Source organism: Pipra filicauda, unplaced genomic scaffold (assembly GCF_003945595.2).
Source record: "Pipra filicauda isolate LSUMZ 115617 unplaced genomic scaffold, ASM394559v2 scaffold112_size3218982_pilon, whole genome shotgun sequence".
Taxonomy (NCBI): Eukaryota; Metazoa; Chordata; class Aves; order Passeriformes; family Pipridae; genus Pipra; species Pipra filicauda.
In genome coordinates, this window is record NW_024103574.1 from 1,285,283 (window position 1) to 1,307,616 (window position 22,334).

Sequence of the window (22,334 nt, forward strand, 5' to 3'; positions counted from 1 at the left end):
GATATACAAGTACATACTAGAAAGCAGCTCCTGTCCCAAAGGAAATGCTTCTTAAACTGACAGAAAAAAGGCAGATGACAAATTTCTGCCAGAATCATTTTCTTTAAATGCATTTGGGGCATTCTGAGCTAATCTACACGTGCTTTTCCAGGTAAGCACAAGTTTCCACTGCCTGTATTTTCAGCAAGTTAGATAGGTGCTAGCCACCCAGCCAGAAATTAGCTGCACTAGTGTATCACTACAGTAGATACATCTTGCCTCTCAACAGGTCTTGCTAGTCATGACACAGTGTCCTAAGAACATCATGGCACAACTGGAATCTGAATACAGAATTTCCAAATCTCAGGGTAAATCCTACATAGCTTAACACCATACTTTCCACTGTTTCACAAGCTGCAGGTGAGGAAGAGAAAGAGGCTGAGACAACAGGGCTTCAGAAAGCAAGAAAATATTACAATCAATCATGAAGAAGATGACAGACTGCAGGACAAAGGACATTTGAAAGCCCCCACATACAAAACAATTTGGTCCTCCCAGGTTTTGCAGCTAGACAACACACAGAGCCAGATGACTGGGAAAAAGAAACATCATTCTCGGGTGTTTTTAAAGAAGCACTGTCACATAGGCAAAGTGCAAAATGCAAAGTTCACATCTTTATTGGACATGCTTGCTTTCCAAGCCAGAGCAAAGAACAGCATGTGTGCATGAGTCATAAAAAACAGACAACCCAGCAACAGCACCAGATTTAGGAAACAGTTTTGTTTACTTTATTGTCAGTAATCCACCAGCCCAAGCAAGAGTCGGTGCAAATGCGTGTCTGTAACACATATGCTCACAAACAGTATTAGAAATTAAATACAAAGGAAATTGGTTTCAGAAGATTAAAAGTAACTGTAACCAATGTTGTCTCTCTACTCCCCTGGGGCAGGTCTTCTGTCTTCACAAATTTTTTCTTATTTTCAAACTTCAAAAAGTAATCAGAACTTTTAGTCTCTGTACAAAACAAAACAATATTGGGGAAATATTTCAAATAATAAATTTTGGATACTGACTTCACAGAAAAAAATTACCCAAAACAACAAAAACCCTAAGGAACTATATTTACTATTTAATCAGGCCTAGTCATATAAGTAAGACTACTCATACCTCTATATAATTGCAGAATCAATACCATGAAATGTGACAAAATATTCCAGAAGACACTCGTGATGCTACCCAGTATTTTCTTGCACAACGACACCATTCTATGCGCTTCCTATCTGCACTACCTTGCTGATTCTTGCTTGAAAGCAGATTTGCTGAAGAAAATACTGGTTTGCTTTCCAACTAAGTGAGAAAGAACCAACTGCATGTAGATTCAGGTGCATTTTCAGTGTTCAATTTGCTTCATTGCAAGTATCGCTTGAAACCCAACTAGTGGACGAAAGAATGCACATTCCAGTGCTTTATTCTGAAGAGACACTTATAAAGCAAGTGCCACTGTGCAGAGTTCTCTGCAAAACCAATGTCATACAGTCACCTTAGCAAAGAAGGCTCAAAACCCCATTTAAACATTCATACGCACTAGCACATCATGCCCATGCAGAAGAAACGAACACTGTGCTTCCTTGAGAGATGATGGAAGAGTGAGTCAGAACTTCAAACAGTCTCCAGTGTAAGAGAATGTTGCTTATCTCCAGAAAGGTGACAACTTTTAATACTTTTCCCTCACTGATGACATTTGAGTCACTACCAAATATTACCTCTCATCTAGAAACACTACTGCCACCATTATGTCTATTACATACAGCGTGAGCTACAATCATAATAAAAATATTTATTTTAAATTTCTATGGCAATTTTTAATGAGACAGTATCGGCTATGAACTACCAGTGATCCCTTCAAACTTTTTCAAGAAATTTAATTTTCAGATGCTTGTACCTCATGGTGGTGCTATTTTCGCATCTTCTCCTTTAAATAAAGTTATCCTACTGCAGAAGTACTCTCTTTTTCACAGGGAAAAGAAGAGACTCTTGTAGAGAAACACAAACTTAAGTGTTATCAAAAGCAAGATCTACATAAAAACACCCAACCAATTAAAACATTCGTTGTTCTTGTATCTTGCCACTGCATGGTTTGACTGTTTCAGCTGATACAGGAGCATGGTTGTCAGGCACGGCAACCTCCACACAACTTACGTTGGAAATTTTCCCCTACGCTGGGAGGTTGAAGGAGAAGGACTTCATTAATTCCAGCTTTTAGTTCAAACAGATGCTCTAGAAAACAACATAAACATGACCACTCATGACAAGCATTGCTCCAACATCTCTCTCACACACACACACACGTACAAGCCCAAGCTAGACTGGAACCTGACCATGGGGTTTGTGATATAAACAGACTCCTGGAAATGTCATCACTTCCTTAATTATCTTTTCTTGGGGAAAGTAACTACAGACAAAGCAGTAATTTATAAATACTTTAAGGCATGTCAGATAGAAGCTTTGAAGAAACTGGAGACCACAAATGTGAATCACAGTTTATGATCAAAAAGCAACACACTTCCATCTTCCTGAAAGAACGTGAGAGTCCATGTGCAGTGTGCTTACACACACAAGCCAGAGAGAGAGAGGGGAAGAAGAACAGCAGCAGCAGCCCACTTGCTCTCTGCAGTCCTGCAACAGCACATCAGTACCTGTGGACACTTGCAGCAGAGGAAAACAAGAGTCCAATTTTCAGCTTCCAACAGGACATTTTAAGCAAAACCAAAAACCGTCAGCAATCAGAAAACTCCTTTCGACATTTTTCCTTCCTTTCCGTTTGCCTTCTGTGGTAGGCCTTGGCGTGGTTTCAGGCACCGCTCCACATAGCTCTCTGAACTGAGAACACGGCTCACTTTCTGCACACAGCAAACAGTCCCAATTTTAAAAACAAAAAATACCAAGAGTTTGCACAGCACTTTCCAAGTCATGAGATGTCACTGCTGCCTCTTTAAGGGCAGACATGGATCAAGCCATGCTCCTGCAGGACACCCGGCTCTGTACAAACAGTCTCCTCTGGCCAACACAGCACTTCCTCTGGCAGTTCTGGTGGGCAGAACTTGAAATGATTGCCAAATCCAATGACCAACAAATCCTGAGCCGGCAAAAAACAACCCACAAGACTGCAGTCCAGACAAGCAAAATGAAAAAGCCACATTAAAAAAAAAGGGATTTTATGAAAGCACAGATGCCTCAAAGTGCTAACGAAGAGAAGAGGGAGAAGCATGTTGTGAAGGCTTTTAAAAGACAAGCAAACTCCACTTCTTAAAGACATAGGAATGTCATGTTCATCAATCAAGGCAATTAAGATATTTTAGTGTATCTGCAGCTTTCAGCAGACATGGTGTTATCTGAGACAGACATTGAACGACTACAATTTCTGTGGAGTATGCTGCCAGTATCTTTCAAGCTTTATAAGGTCTATCATGCTTAATTTCTGATTCAGTCCAGTACTACAGCCCAGAAAAGGCTCTTGGGCAAGGCCGTGTGTAAAGGGAGTAACAGCAGCCTGCAAAACAACTGTGGTGAGCCAGTAGAGCTACCACAGGCTGTAAGGCAAGCTTTGGAAAATACCCAGGATCAGAGATGCATGTGATGAGGAACTACTGCTTTCCAAGCAACAAATACAGGGTGTTCCTGGAGTATGTCTGCCACAGTGTCACTCACAACTTGACTCGGAGACCTCCCTGGCACAGAGCAGTAATTCATCTGGACTCTGTTCTCGATCTGATGTGACACCGTTCCCTCACAAAACACCATGCAAGAAGATTCCAATAAAAAGCAGTGGTCAACCTCAAATTTGACACAGAGGTTTGCAGGTGGTCAAACTAATTTTCTACTGTCACTCTGAAGATCCTGTTTGGACTGATAACATTGCCTCTGCACAAGTTCATGAGCCACAGATCGTCAAGGAACAAGCAATAACAGGGTGAAGTGATCAAGTTGACCTCGATGGGCTCACATAAGAGGCGAGCTGGCCAAGTGAAGAGGCTGAAGGTTCAAAATAGCTCTACATACTGGCATTGAAACTTGTGAGTCTGCTGCCATAGCTAGAGATCCACTATTACTGCAAAGTTAAGGTAGTCAAAAAGTATAGAGGCAGGAACAGCAAAATACCCTTGCAATGTTCAGATCCAATCTGTACCTGGGCAGAGGCACAGTGCTTTGTTTTATTTCTCAAAGCTTCTTCTAAAGCAGCAACTATTTTTCTTCAAAGCAAAGGCCTCTTGACCTACCAGAAATACTACATATACCCACATGCAGCAGTGTATACCTATTCAAACAATGGGTAACAAAAACCGCACTAACTCCAGCTGTCAAATAACAAACCTTGAATTCCCTTCCTGCCTGCTGTCAGCACAAGACCTCCAGGCCCCCTCTGACCATGGCACTAGTGCCACAGGTCAGCATGTTTAAAATATGCCCAGAAAGTGGCCCCCTTATCCGAGCTGAATCTCAAGGCTGTTCCTGGATCTCTGGATGCCTGAGCATGAAACAAAACATTTTTCCCTGACATAGCCTTGGGTAAGGCTGTTGTGGTATTAAACTTCTGAAAACACCTAAAACAAACACACTGAGAAACACAGTAAATACCTAGAATAATAGGCAAAATGAACTAGGTTTTCATCACCCTCATTGCCCAGATCTTCATAGTTCTAAAGTACAAAAACACCGTGACACAGAAAAATTATCCCGAATTCAAGATACTTTGGAAGTCATAATTTAGAAATACATTATTAGGTGACTGTTTCAGAGTCCTTCCCTGCCCCATTTTTTCAACTTAGAGGATCTCTTCAGAAAGTACTTAAATAGCGGACCAAAATAATTTTGCCCCTCAGTTTACAACTTCTAAGTGGGTTGGCTCAGGTACCTGAGATACATCACTAGCAAGTATCAGGCTAATTATAATTAACTTGCTCCAGGAACTAACATCAGATTTACTCTCAAAGGAAATTTTTAAAAATTATTATCAAATTGTTGCAAAGCAATGCTGATTAAATCGTGGGGAAAAAAGTCTGTCAAATTATTACAGCCTCAGTAGCATTACTCAAAATTATAAAAAAATAAAGACAAGTCCTTGATTTTCCTGACTTCATTTCACATAACACATGTTAAACATCTGTATCAGGCATAACATCTTAAAGGTTTTGAGGATGAGGATGTCAACGAAAACAATAGTGAATCCATTGCCAGGAACTCTGATTCCATGTATTCATATGTATTCAATCCTAAGTATTCACATGAGATTAATTTTATATGCCCCTCCTTCCCCCCTTTAACTATTTCAATTGTGACTATGTGCCTGAAGCAGCTCAGGGAAATTCAACCGACAGGCATAATAAAAGAATCCTTCATTAACTTAGGACTTGATAATACACTTAAGGAGTCACTTTCATCTTAAAACTTTTACGCCTTTCTATACACATTTTTCTGGTGCAAATCCCTAGAGTTTCCAAGTGCCTCTGCAAAAACTAATTCTTTCTCAGAACAAGCAGCTCCATGACAAAGCAACTATCTCCTTTCTAAAAACTGGGTAACTGAAGCAGTGAAGATACCCAAAGCCGAAAAGAAAGTTATTGTAAGAGTTCAGTAGTTCCTGGCATTCAGCTGAGACCCAGATCAGTACAGAAATGCACACACGCACTCACTTCCCCAGGAATATTTGATCAAATAAAACAAACAGAAAAGGCTTGCATTTTTCATGCCAAGTTCAATATAAACACTTGAGGCTATTACATGCACCCGTATTCTATTTCCTATGATAAAGCACGGCCAAATATGAATTGTGATAGAAGACATTTCTAAGAAATACTTGAAAGAGATTGGAACTTCAGGGGTTCTTACTTGAAGAAAGTGTCTTCCCAGTTTTAACATATGAGATGTCACCCCAACAGGGATTAATGAAGTAAAACACAAACAAATTCCTTGAAGATCATAGACATGATTACAGCATTTCATGATATGACCTTACATTTAACAGATTTCAACCTTAACATGAAAGTGCTAAATTACTGATTCAGTTTTGCAAGGACTGTTCAGAATACATAATCCTATACATTTCCAGTCTGTCTTTTTTTCTTCCCCCACCCCCTGCCCCAGTCTACAGGGAAGAAAAAGCACCCAAACCTTACTATCCTTTACTGAAAAGCCTGGGTGTGTTACAGGAGGAACACATGCCTCTCCTGCCTTGACCCCCCCTCACATCAGCCACCCCTCCTATGTTTAAATTTGCAAACCCTTATTGTCAGTATATTCTACACAAGTGTCAAAGTGAGTTAAATTAATGCATACATGTATGTTGCATATTTATGAGAACCAGGATAACTGCACAAGTATGTTTAATGCATGAGCCCTCCAAGGAATTTGCTAGGGGAAGTTTACACTCCTCCCAGAAAGTAAGGAATGTGTAATTTAGCAGCATTCTAGCACAGGGCAGGTTAAAAACAAAACGAAACTCGACCTCCTCCCCCAAAGCAAGCCTTCACTTCAAGATTTTCAGATCTTGCATTTCATATTATCAGAACTTCAGCCAACCTCTGAGCAAATACATGATTTATTTTAAACATGCTTTCGATGCTGCTAAATCTAACTAATGTACTGTCAAACAAAAGCACTGGTTTTATCCTGGAGTATACTGGAAATACTGTGTGACAAACGGATCTCTACCTTTGCTATCAGCATTTGCAGGCAACAGGAAATACCTCAGCTGGTAAATCAAGCTCATGTAACTTGAGGTGATGGATACATTCTACTTTTAGACAGAAGGCCACTTGGAGTTGGTTTTGCAATAATGGAAAAGATAACATTTGCTCTGCTTTGTTCTCAGAGTCTGATCCTATAAGTAAAATCCGATCTTTCCAAGTTGTTTACACTCTTCTGCTCGACACTGTTGCCAGCAAGCCTTGCTCCAGCTTCCTGTGCGTTTTTAGAGCAGCCATCTCCTAGGGCTGAGACTGGGAACTGGTCGGGAAACGGGAGAAGGAGGCTAAGAACTACAAATCATGAAATATACTCTGTGCCCTACACTTTGGTGTATCCCTGAAGTACAGAGACAAGACAGCTTCAGGCAAACTGCTTTCTTACCATAAGCACATTAGAGGAGGCACAAGCAGCCTCTTTCTACTCGACAGCAAGTATTTTTATTCAAAGCCAAATATTTAAATCTACCATTCTGTCAAGCTGATTAGGCAGTAGGGGCACAGCCTGCACCCTCGTGTGTGTGTGACTCGCTCACGTTGTGTGCACACAACTGCAGAAACTGCCCTTTGACGTAAGCAGCGCCAGCGGCACCGCACCAGGGGGAAATTTGGGTTTATGCAAATGTGCACTTGGCAGTTGATTGGGAGGTACAAGCTCCATCTGCAGCCTGCTTCATCCCATCCCTGGGCACCCTTTAGTAACTAAGAAGTTACAAATTCCCCCGATACCATGTTCCCACAGCAAGGGCTCTTCTGTCCATTTTCAACAAAATCCCTGTTACATCAGCATCTTTGCTCTCTCATTACAAATTCCCTAATTGTGTACGCACATTGCTCTCACAGGACACAGTACCAAGGATTTGTGTGTGTAATACTGTAAGAATATGAACTAAGAAGCTCAGCTGTCATAGCCTGCAATGTTTTCTTTGTACTCTGGCATTCTGTTTTGATGTGGTTTTAGAGTAAACAACAGTATGGCATAACTTAAAACCAAAAATTTTCTTCTTGTTCTATTGCTTTCAGAACAGTTACAGTTCTGGCCAGTCCCTTTGAGTGCAACACACACACAAAAGTAATTGGACTACCATAGTCAGCAACACTTGCTTTCTGTAAGCAATGTCCCCTCAGTGAAGCATTAAGGCTGCACTACAGAGGTAAAAGAATCTGCGTTTCAGTATTTGTATATAGTGGTCATGGCAGGGATCCAAAGGTATTTATGTTAATTTACAACACATTTAGGTAAACGATCTGCTTTTGAAGACAGCCAATTCTGCAAAGGCCTGTTGGAGATCTAAATCTGTTTCTTATTTCCTTTGCCCACCCCACCACCTTTTTTAAGTATACTTCATGGTTGTGAAAGGTGATTGAGAGGGTGACTGGGTATGGAAGCAGCTTACTTGCACGACATGCAAAGCATAGGGACAATATCCATGCAAATTGCACATAGTTCTTTGTAGTATTTTGGTGACAATTCAGAAGTAACTTTATTCAGCAAATGAATGTATAACAATGCCATTTGCAGACACACTTGTCACCAGGGACAAAAAGTAATTTCCCCTTTACCTCTCTTTCATGATGGTCAAGACCCTCCTCAGGGTTTCTGAGGTTGAGGATGTGCACTTCTTGTGGCAGGCTCGTCGTGCCTCGGCTTGCACAGCCAGATAAGACTGTAAAACTTTCCAATAAGGCATGGACTGGATGTGAATTGTTAACAGGCGATAAGACACATTCATTGAGAGGCACAGGACCTGCAGAGGAAGACACAGATAGATATTATTTGGAGAAAAAAGCAGTACATCATTTACACTCAAATAATGATGATCCTTTTGTTCAGAAAACCCACAGGAACAGAAGCAGAAGCTTCGTGTTCGTTCTCCACAAAATGAAGACATTTATTCCCGTTGCCCTTTCAAGTTCCCCTGAATATTCTAACTCATTGGTTCATTTCTCTCTGAAAGTCTAAATTTCAAGTATGAATTCCAAAACTGAAGGTAGTCTTTTTGTTACCATGGAGGGATCCATGGAGAAAACAAACTACCACCAGTGATAGAAGTCAGAGGAACTGGTTTGTCTTAGATGTGAATTATTTGTTTATGTCAGACATTGTTATCTCCAAACATTGAAAAATGCATTCATGTATATATAACAATGAAAAGTTAATCTCTACTATAAAGGTAATTACATCAGGAAGGATTTGGGCGAGTTGGATTTGTTGCTTTTGAAGCAGTGCTGATTTATAGTGAATGTCGTTCAAATACATTGTACAAAACAGCAGGCATCTGTCACACGATAAAATGAAATGTTTGTTTACTGAGCCTATTTTGTGTCTGACAGCAATTATCTACACTGATAACAGATATCTAGTCCAAAACAGAGTGTACACCGCCCTTTCAAATAATCACCACAGCATGATGTAGTGCCATACTCTCATATAGTACGTGAGACCGTGTGATGTGATATAGCAAGATAGCGCAAAAGCTGAAACATAAAGAGCAGTTTACATTTAAACTATATCTCAGGAAACTAAATCAAGACAAATATTTATGAAATGCAGCCCTGCTTTTCCAAAACTGCTCAAACCCACCCCTGACAGTAACAGATACAGCATGGTTTTGATCCAGAAGGTCATAGGAGAACATAATTGACTTAACCCTAATTTGCACTAAAGTCACTCAGATAAGAATTAGACTCACATGAACCAGTTAGTTTAGAGGCTGCCAGGCATAAAAAGGAAATATAAGCTCGAAGCATATTTTTTTTCCAGATAGCGTACATCTGCAATTGAAGTAAAATGCTTCTTTTGAAAAAAGTTCAAAATTAAAGAAAATCCTCAGCTGATCAAATGGCAGAGCTCTGGTTTTGTCAAGTCTAGAGCCAGATATTGTAGCACTAGAGATCATCTGACTTCGGTGTACACGTATGTTTAATTATATTAGCACTGACCTACACTTTATTGGTTAAAAACAGTTTTTTCAAGATAGAGTTTGCAGCTGGGCATTTATTTAGAAGTCAAAGAGACCATCTTAAACCAGACTATCTGGAAAAAGCAAAGCCCCCGAGCACAGGGAAATTTCTGCAGTGCCTCGGGCCATGTGTGCCTTGTCCTGCCAAACAGGCCGTTCCTGAAACCCACCAGTGCATAGTGCATATCCTCCCAGCTCCCACAGAGCAGGAATATTTGTAAAGGCAATACTCAAGGCATAAATTATGCATGCCTGTGCTTGGGGTACAGAGCATAAACAAACTTTCTGCTCTCTAAATGAGGAGCTTGGCAGTAGCACTGACCACCAGCTTGGAGGACTTGAGGTTTTTTGGTTTTTATTTAAATCCTTTTAAAGAATACGCATACAAAATGGGAAGCAATGATACTCAGTTTACAAAAAAAAAAAAAAAAAAAAAAAAAAGAAATCCATTAAAAAGCTGCTCTTTGTAATGTTTGAAGAAATATTTAGAATTTGTAACAATAACACAACCAGTAGAGAGGCCACATTTTCCTGATGTACAGGACCAGATCAGAGACCCTGCTAACCAATTAGCCCAGCCACTGATGTGTAAGTCCTGCAGCAGACCATGTTATACAACCTGCACAAAAAGCTTTTCTAAACTGCACAAGGATTTCTTGGGCTAGGGAGCAAACAGAGTGCCAAGGAACACTTGTTCATTGAATTGTTTCTTGCAGACCAGAATGGAGTTCATGTTTAAGATGCTTCAATCATAACACATAACAAACACAGATAACAAGGTGTAAGACTGAACAAAACCAGAAATGGAGTTGCTGACAAAAATGTGAGTTTTCCTTAGTAAAGGTTCAAGACAAAGAGCTAACACCTCCTTTGTGATTTCCCTGTGAACACCTATTTCAATGCAGTACATCTACAAATCCTCCTCTCCAGCCTTCATTTGGTATTTATTCTGAACAAATTTACCATATTAGTGGAGAAGACATCTGGATATTCCCCTCACTTCCTACAAGGACTCATCCACATGAAGATGATGGTGACTGGTACATTCAGGCTCTGTCTCCCTTGCCAGCACCTCAAATGTGCATTAAATCCCTCTTTCAAAGTCTTCTGTTCTGCTCAACATGCAAGATGAAAACACTCCCAGAGGGAGCAGAAGTTCACATCCCGGATAACCAAGCGCAGCCAGGCTTATGTGCACAGTGATGGGTGGACCAAGGCATGCCTCCTCTGCCTGCACTCCACCCTGGCAGGACGGGGCCAGATCTCCGGCAGAAACTCTGTCACTCTGCTGGCAGTGAGCCCATGTGCTGTCCCAGTCCTGAGCAGGGCTCACTGCTGTAGGCCTGCTCTCACACCAGTGCAGCTGCACAGTGTCTGGCCACATACCCTGCTGGCCTGGGCCACCCCACCTCCAGCAGCTCTGTTTTGAGGAAAGGGGTGCACAGAGCTGCTCTAAACTGCTCAGTGTAAGAAACCAATGTTTTCAGGGAGCTACTGCATTTGATAGAGCTGCTTTCAGACCAGCCTCCTAAGTGACCGAGATACAGCCCTTGAAATCTGAACTGAAGATCAGAGTATCTCCTGGAGGCTGCTCCACTGCAGTCAGACCACAGAGCTGTAATACTGCCCATGCACAAGGCATGTTGGTGGGGTAAATAACAGAGAGGTTTCTCCAGCTGTTACATTTTTGCCAAGTTTCACATAGCTGCCTGTGTAGCTTTGTTCTGGACCTATACTACTCTTTCTAGGAAATCAAGACTCTCGCGAACACTATTTCTCTTAAGCATGCTGGCAGTACCAATCCACAATCCTCACACACTGATATTCGTGTATTTGCCCAACCACTAATCTGGGTGTAGTGCCATGCCCAACATACACTGGCATGCCTGGAGGTAGTGCCAAGTGAAAGGAAAAATTACTTCTAGATCATGAAGTCCACTGAATGCTCAGCCTGTACATAGCACAAGACAGCTCCTTCTGCCACCATCTCCCAATTCATGCTGTATTTTAGTCTATTCTTACGCTGCCTGCACTCCAGCAATGCTGGAGCTTTTTGCTCAAAATTCACTAACCATATTTCTTTCCAGCCCTTCCTACCATACCTGCAGACCTGCCCCAGTCAAAGAAAGACAGATGTTGCTACAAGGCACTGTCACTCCAGCAGGAGCAGCAAGAGCTCTCCTCTATCCAAATTAGCAGCTCTTGGCTCCTTCACAGACCCCTCCTCCTTATCCTCCTTCCTTCCTGCCAGCTTCCTCTGACCAGAGAGCCAGTTACTTCTATGTAGTTTAAATCCTACAAAATGCATATTTACCACTCTGAAAAAAACAGAAAGCCCTCTATATGACACTACTAATCTGATTGTTTATCACCTCCAGATCACCTACTTATATTTGAAAGCCAGCATGAAACCACAACCTCATCTTGCCTGGGTTTTATTGTTCCACTGCTCTGCCCTGCACAAACCCCCAGACAGGGCTTTGCCAGCTTCCTCCTACAGCCCCACACCTTGTTCCTGCCAACCTCATCTGGATCAGAGACACCAACATCCTGCCAAAATTCACTATCATCAACACTTTAGGGCCAGTTCATCCGATTAACACACCAAGATTGCCTCTTCAGCTCCAAACATGTACAGATATTCTCCTGCATCTCCATCCCCATCAAACTGGCACTTAAAGAGTCAAAGGTATCTTTCAGTTTATCCATTCTAGTGTGATCGTACGCCTTTAGTGCCTTCTCTGCTGAGAATATAAGTGCACACACACAGCTATCCTTGGGCTTTTGTTTAACTTTGGAGCATGTAACCACTTAATCTTGTTAGCAAATCCTGGCTCCTACCACAGTCAGATTTTAGTTGCTTAATGCCTTTAGAAGATGGAAAGCAGGTGAACCAATTATTAGGTATGTGTTTTACAATGGCAAATATTTTGTGAATTCAGATTTCTAGACAATCATTCAGTATTGAATTATTTTTCACTTCCAAATAATAAGAATATTTTAAAGGAAATCAATGCAGACCCAACCTTGTTTGATACTAACATCTGGAACATATTCAATACAACTTCAACATTCTTGTTTCCCATATCATCCATGCTACTAATGAACAACATGTGTTCTGCTGTAAGAAGGTAGCAGAAATGGGAGTAAGACACTAAAGGGGATAATACAACAACCCAAGACCAACACATAACTGTGATGGATTTATTTAAATAGTAAAGGCTCATGTACTTTCTGTTGTATTTCCATGGTGGTTTCTACAGTGTTGTCAGTTGAAAATTGTGAGCAGCTCCTGCAAATTGAGTGAATCTGTGCTGGGGGCTCCACAGCACACTAGCATGGTTCCCCTATGCCATACCAGAGGGTACAAGCCACACCAATGGGATATAACACTCCTCAGAAAAAGGACAGATTTATTCTAATTAATTTTTGAATGAGGGAATGACACAAATCTAGTCATTATATATAAAGACAAAAAAGGCAAAATCCAGACTTGAGGAACACCAGGGATCTCTATGCTGTCAGGTACAAAGTAATATAAATTACTGCAGATCCTGCTAGAATTCATCAATTTATATGCTGAAAAGCACATTAAGATGTGGAAGAGGCTAACTAAAGCAGAGATTTCAGTATGCCCAAATGACAGACTTGCATGAAAGTTCTTTTGGAGAAGGTTAATTTAAGGGCATTCTCTTATATTAGCTAGTAACAATGATGACTGGAACAAGAAAAAAGAAAAAAAGACAGGATCCTCAAACCTCCTTTTGAATGACAAAGGGAAGGGGAAGTTAGTTTCCCTTGAACTCAAAAGCTCCATGGAACACTTGTGCAAGACTCAGCAATAACTTCTTCCTATGACCTTCGCCACTCATTTCTATAGATGCAAGTGCATGGGCGAAGGGACACTGTTCTACACTGAATAATTGTTACCACCTACACAATCTTCTTCTCATAAAAGGTTTCTCACTGAGGGAAGCATTTATACCAAAAAAATATACTCAAGGGTTGAGGCAAATAAGAATTTACAGAGAGAAGTGACGCCTATCATTCAAAGAGAAAATATAAGTCATTACTACTTATTTAGCATGGGTGGTTTCTAACAGTAACTACCAAATTCCTTCCTGCACGCCCATTGACAAAAGACCACCTGGAAAGCCAAATTCCTAGTAATTCAAATGGTATAGAGGATAATGGACAACCTCCATCATTAATATGAAGAGCAGCTTGTAGTATAGAGGACCATGAAAAAATAGCATCACACTCCCAAGCCAGCACTTGGGCAAGACATCTCTGCTCATGATCAGTCAATTCCGGCAAGCAGCCTTGAGAGATGGAAAAGACAAGATCAGATGGTAGGAAATATTACCCTGCATTGTGTTGAGAGGTAGCAGCATAGAGGAAACTGCAGTGTTTCTTCTCAAAAGAGAAGACCTCCACCATGATCTGCAACAAGAAGCATCTGGGCTGCCCAAGACTATTCCTGGATTACACAAGTTTCCTCTCTGAATAAGTGTGACCACCATAAAAAAGAAGCAGGTAGAGAACACTGAACCTTCATACAGGCAAAGGGGAAGACTAAAGTAAAGGATGACTGTCTAAAGTCATCTTTATATTTGTACAAATCTACTATTGATTTATTTATTTTTGTATCTTACACACTATTCGGCTGTGGAGGAGAGCATTACACTCTTCTTGTTCTATACAACTCATGGCAGCAGTTGCAACTCGGGCGAAACACAGCACATGTGATGCAGAATAACACAGCTGCTAGTCTGCCATAGTTTTGGTAAGGAGGAGGAAGAAATTTACTGACAAACAAAACTTTGGTGTGCTTTCATATCACTTTTCTGCCTTAGTACATAGCCAGAAATGCATGGGAGTAATCAAGGTTTTAGATTTGTTCTGACAAAGAAAAAAAGCAATTCTGATATTTTATATTTAAGAAATAAATTTTAAAGTGTGGAGTTTTTTAGTTCTTTTTCTGTCACGTCTAGCATAGGCTTCTTGTCAGAAAAAAAGCACATATATTTCATGGTGAAACTACTTTTGACTGAATTACCACTGGGGAAAAGGGCAGAGGTTTAAAACTGCAGGGAAAAGATTCACGGACATGGACTGATTTTGGCTATTTTGGAAAAATAACCCAACCAACCAACACACCCAAGATACCAGACTCCACAGATATCTATTTGAAATGAGTGAGCTGTAAAACTTAAACTGAGAAGAGGAAAAATATATCCTCAAGAAATATTCAGTACAGATGGCAACACTTGGTTGTAGAAGGAGTTAATATATACAAGCTGTACTAACTAAAAACACGTGCTTGTGCAAAAACACAGCAAAGGTTTCCCATTCCAGTGCTCTGAGCCCAGAAATCTCCAGCAACTTCATGACACCATCCCTGCATCTTTTCCCTTTCTCCAAGCATGAAAAAACACAACTATTCTCTGAAAAGATGCATTACCCTACATACTTCACCTTTAGACTGACTTCCACTGCTAATGCTACGTTGCAATTAGACCCTCACTCCATGTTTTCTCTATCCACAACTACCATCCCCCAATTAACTGTCATTCCACTATCATCAACTCTGCCCAGACTTATTCCATGTACGGACCAAACTATTCAGATGTTTCAACACATTAGATTACACTTAAGTTGAAATATACACAGTAAAGACTATCGAGCATCTTCTGCCTGCCCACTAGGAATCATTCACACCTGTAGATGACACGCTCCGTACCTTTTTGGGTTGCTATTCTGCTTGGTACAAACTCATCCTGTTTTCTCCTTCTAAGCAAAATAATCTTTTTTGCCTCTCCGGTGCATCTGTTGCAAAATATCCACTCCCACTCCTAGACACTGGTAAGAGCACAAAATTTATCTCCTCTGTTTAGCAGAGATGATCTAACCTCAGGTGTTACCTGCACAAACTACACTTATTTTTTTCCATGCAGGAAAAAATTCAAATTACATTTTGAAAGCAGGAATGCTTTTTCCCACTTTTTAAAAAACAAGTTTCTATTATCTTTTGTCCTTATCAGGACATAAAATTGATGCAAGTTCAATTAGAAAGGTTAACTATCAAATAAAACTCAATTTCTGCAGCAATGTACTGCTCCTTAAAAAATATGAATTGTACTTAAACTATCCATTTAATGAAAAATTGTAAAGGTCAAAGTCAAATTCATTTGTTATACAGAAAAATTCAGTTCAATACCTGAGCAAGCAAGGCAAAGCTAGGCAATGTCAATCAGTCAGTATCTTGTTTGACAAAAGAAACAGACACTCTTGCTGTCTTGTTTATACACATATTAAGCTAATTAAACAGAAGAGGCAATGAATGAAAAACCTGTTTGGTTTAACATCCGCTGAGCACAATCTCAAGACACTGCTACCCATGAGGCACAATCTTAGAAAACAAACATCTGCACCTGGAAAACAAAGAAGTCTTTCAAAAGCAGATGTACTCTACCACAGAGTTACATTTTATGTAACCTCTGCTGTACTTTTTTCTGACCAGAAGTACTGTCAGAGCCCTACCTTCTCTTGAGGTTTGCAGCAAAACACTGCTTACAGGAACTCTTCTCTACTATATTTCCATGCCTGAACGTGCAAATTCATCCACATATGCTTTCTCTCTCTTCCCATTCCTTCTCCCAGGCAAGTATTTGGAAAACACTTCACTAACATAAGAGCATCTTTTTAATCCCTATAAACAGAACAGCATGAATGCATTGACTCTCATTTAAATAAACCCAGAAAGCACAATTTCTGTTTTCCATGCCAAAGAACTGAACACAAAGTAGTCCACCAAAAAGGGTTGTTTAGTTTTTCCCTTTGTTATCCTCAAGTAGTAGAAAACAGACAAATTTCAGTCAAATCTTATGTCCCATGAAGGACCATCCCTTTTTAAACAGTGGTCAATGTTACTCAGAATAAGGGCTTCCCCACCCCCCAGACATGGCTCTATGTCAGAAACCCAACTTTCATCACAAATTTGTACCAAGATTGTAAAAGATATAGAATTATTTGAGATAACAAGCAGTACCTAAAATCCAAATAATCATTGTGCCTTAACAGCCTTAATGGAGGAACCAAATTTAGCATTCCATTTGCATCACTGTTAATGGATGAAGTTGTCTTCAGCCCAGTGATTGTACAAAGAGGAAGAAATGAACAAACAAACTATTTCTAACATTCCTTGTTCATTATTCCTAACAACATTCAAATTTTATGTTGTAAAAGTCTCTTTTCCCCAGAGATAGCTCATAAATTGTCTCAGATTTATCCCTCTTTACCGTAGAAAGGATAGGAAGTTGCATGGAAACAATGAATGGAAGTGCGCTTTTTATCAGAAAACGACAGGAAGCATTCTGCTTGGTTTACATGAGAGTCCTGTATTAGGGCCAAAAGGGAAAAAAACTCCAAACCTATAAAAACTAGACGCCTGCTCAGAGCAAAAATAACTAACACAGGTTTCAAAAACATTGTATTTTCAATAAACCAGTATTGAAACTCCTCAAACCATCCTAACCACACTACTGCTGTTACTGTATTCCTGAAAATGAGTAAACTTAAGATTACAGAGAAGGAAATTCCAGATTTCAGAAAATCAGTTTCGGAAGGTAAAAAGAGAGAACCATACTTACTTTCACAATCAGCCACACAGGAATTCAGCAAAGAGCATGCACAAAAACACACATGAAAACATAGATTAAACCTGAGCATCCTGTGCTTATCTAAGAAAACAAGTCTTCCGAGTCTCTCTCAGCAAAATATTACCTATTTAAATTGCAAATGTATACTTCAATTCTTTGTATACTCATGGGTACTCTTGAAAGTGCTGATACAAATTCTAATGATTTTTGAACCAACACAGGAAATGCTGGAATCCCATCTCAGGCAGCATTAATAGGTATAAATAAAGGCATCCAAACGGACAGTAATAGGTTACAGAATGTCTACACAAGACTGGGGGCAGGGGTAAGATTTTTGGCTTAGGCAGATTTTGTTGTTCAGTTTGGGGTTTTTTCCTTTTCTTAATCAGAACAATTAAAAATATCCCATGGCAGTTTTTCAGAATGGCAAGTGGCTGTCACATGCTTGATCCCTATTGAATTCTATTTGGAACTACATGTGCAGCCATCTTCTGCCCATATTGGTTGTCCAAGGGGCACTACCATGCAGTGAAGAGTTTATATCCAAAGTCTTATCTGATGACTAATGACAGCAACCTCAATGAGATCAGGAGAGACTAGAGGTGCCTTCTGTTAACTGGTTAGGGGGGAATACCCACCACAGAGTTGATAGCTACTCTTGCAATTTAGAAAATTTTCTAATTGCTTTTACTGAAACTATTAAGACACTAGACAAACATTCCTAAACAATTACAGTATTACACAATTCTACAAACCATTAACAGATTTTCCTTTAATTCATAACATTAGCATTACTTTTGATAGGACATCCAAGCTCCAAAGTAAAAGCATAGTCAAAATTTTCCTTTTATTTATTTTCTTTTATCTGGGCCCAAACTGTTTCCTTTTCTTCACATACACAGACACACTGAACTTGCAGGGGCTCCATTTGTGCCTTTTTTCCCCCCGTCTATGAGCTCCTTTCCACAACTCTGCTAAACTTATCTGTAATTTGTTTTCTTTTGTATGCAACTGCTATTATTTCATTAAACTGTTCCTCTGTAGTCCCCTCACCTTCATCAGTACTTGGCATTCACTACACCTACATACAAAGGGATCTTCTTTCAATAAGATTTCCTGCTTTTATCTGTCAATCGGATTATGTGCAGGTCATATTTTGGTCTTCAGAGAGGGAATACTGAATTCTGGATGCTGGTGCATATGGATGCATGCACATCTGGAGAGTGAGAGGTGATCTTCTTTCAAAGATATCTTTTTGACAGCCCCAGAGATGCAGAAGACCAGATGGTACAGCTTTCAGCTCAACAGCAACTTCCATGTAATCATCTTCTGCTTTAACTTCACCACTGGGCCCAGGGCTGCACAAGAGACTTGTCATTTGTGACTAGCACATTGGAAGAACAGGCTAGCAGTCACTGCTTCTAATCCTCGGCCAGTACTGAACTATGTGGACCCTGCTTGCAACACCGGGCACCCAGAGAAAAGCAGACAGAGAGGAGTTCTTGGTTTGGGGTTTGGTTTTTTTCCTCCCCTTGGTTTTGCCTGTCAGAAGCCCTTCTGTGCTAATATATTGGTGCTTCACTCAAGCACAAAACTTTATAAGCTTTGCCCTTCCTAATCTCAGCTAGCACGTCAGAAACATCACTTCATACTAAAAAAGGGAACATCTGCTCAGCACTGTATGTCAGGAAGATCTGATAAACACCGCTGCTGGACGCAGAGCCGGAATGAGAGCAGCCGCTTTGAAACTCGTGATTCGCGTGCTGCCAGCCAGACCGGGACATGCTGGGGTTGCCTTTCCCATCTCCTCAGCTGCACATGGATTGAAAATCCTCATCAGTGGACAGCCCTTTCATAAAATAAAGAAACATTTCTTTGTTACTTCGGCTTCCAGCTGCAGCAGTTGGCAACTGCTTGCCTCAGAGTCACATCAAATGCAGTGGGGATCTCAAAAGCAGCAAAAGCCAAAGGGAAGGAAAAAGGTTTTGGGGAAGACAGCTCCATAAATGAAAGAGTACCAACCTTTTCCTAACTAAAAATAACAAGATTACAAGTTCAATTGAAGGCTGAATTCCTGTAACTGACCCTTTAAGGATGAGTTCACTATCACTAAACGTCTGCACAAAGCTTGAAAACTGATCCTTATCAAGTGCTTAAGCAAGAGAAAACTTCCCTCCACAAAACACATAAAAGTTGCAGTCTTGTTGCAAAAAAATATAAAAAGAGATATACCAAAGAGAGAGAAAAAAAAAAAAAAGGCAAAATCTACTGCACTGTTCCCCAGCCCCCACTGGGTTAACCAACTGCTCAGCCTCTATTGTAGGGTCAGCAAGGAAAACAATCCCGGAATATGCCCTGCTACAGGTTTTCTCTTTAGACTTGTGAATTTTATTATCTAGTTTGGTTTTAACTAGGAAGGACCCTGTGCTCCAAATTTTTCAAGGTTCTGTGCCTAAAGATGAGGAGAAAACACCAGGTTGGCCCCAGTGCTGAGGAATGCTTACAAAGACCTTGCTCTGTCCTGAACTCAAGGACAGCATCCCCTTGGACAGGGAAACAGTGTCCACACTCCCCTATTTGAAAGCCATGAAGATAAATGCTGTCAAATGTTTTTCCAAGTTCATTGAGGTGTTTCAGACAATTTGGCTGAAAGAGGCTGGTGCTGGAGACAGCTCAAGCCTCATCTGAATCTCCAGTGAGGGTTATAAACACAAGATAGCACTGGTCCACAGGTCACTGACGGCTCAGCTGCTTGTAAGTGGTCTGCATAACCACATTTTTCTTTATATCAAATTCAATAAAAAGTCTAATAGATAAGGTGCATGGTGGTCCTTGAAAAATTCTGAGGGCTGACTATGCACCTAGATATCGCTACAGAAGACAAAGAAAGCCCACACTTCCAAGCTATTATGAACAGAAGTCAATCAGAGTAGCCTTCACTAAGCATCAGCAATAAAATAAATTTTTTTCATCAATTAAGCAAAGATAAAATAATAGGAGAGCTCTAGGCACATTTGGTGTTAAATGAAGGGGCAGAAATTAGCACAATGCCGAGCAGGTCATGGACTATCCAAGTACAGTACCTCCCACCGGCCATCAAGTTTTTCAAAAATGTGGCTTGAAAAATTTTTACTTGAGTACTTTTCCCCCTGCTTTTTATCTAAATATGAAATAATTACCCAAAGTCACTCTTTATTCTGGCTTAGAATTTCCCCTCAATTTAACTTAAAGTGATAGTACACCAAAAATCAAAAAATAAAGGAAAAACTTGGGAAGAAAAGAAAATATGTGCAGATGGATTCTAGAGTATTGTGAGCAGCTGACCTAATTTGGGCTTTTAGAAGCATTTATCTTCACTATTTCCATATGCCAATTCTTCCCCAAAAATCTCTTCCATGGTGACATTTTTGTTTAAAATAATAAAAAATCCTGTATCATGTGAGTTTTCATGCTCCTTGGAAAATATATATAATTATACTGTAAATCCCATATAGACTTCATTATCTTAAGCTAAATAATAAGCTTATATAATATGTTAACACAGATCCACAGGCATCTGCCTAAGTTGTGTAAACAGTGTCAAATGACATCTTGCAGATCCAGACAAAAGAGTGTTTTCTAAAGTCCACATGCCAGGATCTTTAAAATACTTATTACTTATTACCAAATATTCAATTCCCTGCCATGTAGCAAGGTCGGCTACAAAGTTATTTTAACCCCCAAGACAGGGAAGTAATTGCAAAAATAAAAAAAAAAAAAATCACTGCATTCTCTGTTTAAAATAGAAGTGTCATTACAGTAGAGATACAAACTGCCCCTTTAAAATATCATGGCAATAGCCTTACCCATGTGAGCTAATCCCCATAGTCACCATTTTTAAGCCCAGCTCCCAGGACAGGCCCCCAGGCACCAGGTGGGCTGGTTGGCAGGTGACAAGTACCGTGCCTGGCACCCAGGGCATGGCTCTTTGCTTCACTCACACAGTGTGCCACCCCCTCCACAAGGGGATGGACCCAAATGAACAAGTCTATCACGGGATGGCAGACCTATACATACATAGCTAATTCTACAGGTAATGACAAACCAGTGAAACCTAACACTGCAGGTTTATGAGACAGGATGAATCATCCAATATCGAGACAGCCAAACCCAGCATGTCTCATTCTCTTCACCTCTCTTCTCCTTCCCACCAACACTTTCCAGCTACTTTATGCCTATTTTCATGATGATCAAACCTGCCTTCCCCAGGAGCTGATTCAACTCACTAACATGATAGGAATCTAGCCCAAGCTAAGCAGGCTCCTGTTGGCCTTTGGTGCATTTGATAGCAGGGAGGAAGGCTCGGGGAGCACCTAGGCTGGCTCCCATCGAGGGCAGTGGGTAACCTGCACCCCTGTCCCTACTGTGGGCAGTAGGGAGCCTCCAGATTTAACTGTGCTTATGAAACCACAGACTGAATGCAAAGACCTTCCTAGAAAGAGATACTGCTGATTTTAGAAAATGTGCTGATTGTGTAAATGCAGCTTCCTTCTAGTTCAAGATCAGCACAACAGTAACACAAACTAATACTTTCAAAAGCCCCTATGCATTTTCATTTTGAATAAATATTTCCACGTTGCAGAACAAAAAAAAAATCACAGCTTAGCAACTGCTCTGATTACCAAGAAGGCATCATGCAATACCTCACTAAGTTCCATGCATATACATACATGTGCAAGCGTAAATATACACACACACACACATTCTCCAAAGCTATTTGATCTGTACATTGACAAAAAATTCAGTGAAAGTGAGAACAACGAATCACACTTAGTCATATAAAGTCATATATATAGTCATATAAAGGTATTTGTTCCACATTTGAAGAGCATGCAAGAGATGGTTGTTTTTGAACATAAAAGCTTTTTCTGAAGGAATTTCATTTACTTTCCTCAGCACTACTAAAATGACCATTTACAATGAAAGGACATTGCAGTCATGACTCATGCTCT

At 40.3% G+C, this 22,334-nt stretch overlaps 1 protein-coding gene across 4 annotated transcripts in view; it reads right to left on the reverse strand.

The window, feature by feature from the left end:
• TGFBR3 (transforming growth factor beta receptor 3) overlaps nt 1-22,334 on the reverse strand; it is a 107,522-nt gene that overhangs the window by 53,265 nt on the left and 31,923 nt on the right. For all 4 annotated transcript variants that reach the window (XM_027713482.2, XM_027713443.2, XM_027713488.2 and 1 more), the window contains one exon: nt 8,283-8,467. In XM_027713482.2, the coding sequence (XP_027569283.1) occupies nt 8,283-8,467 (185 nt within the window). The remainder of the gene's footprint in view (nt 1-8,282; nt 8,468-22,334) is intronic.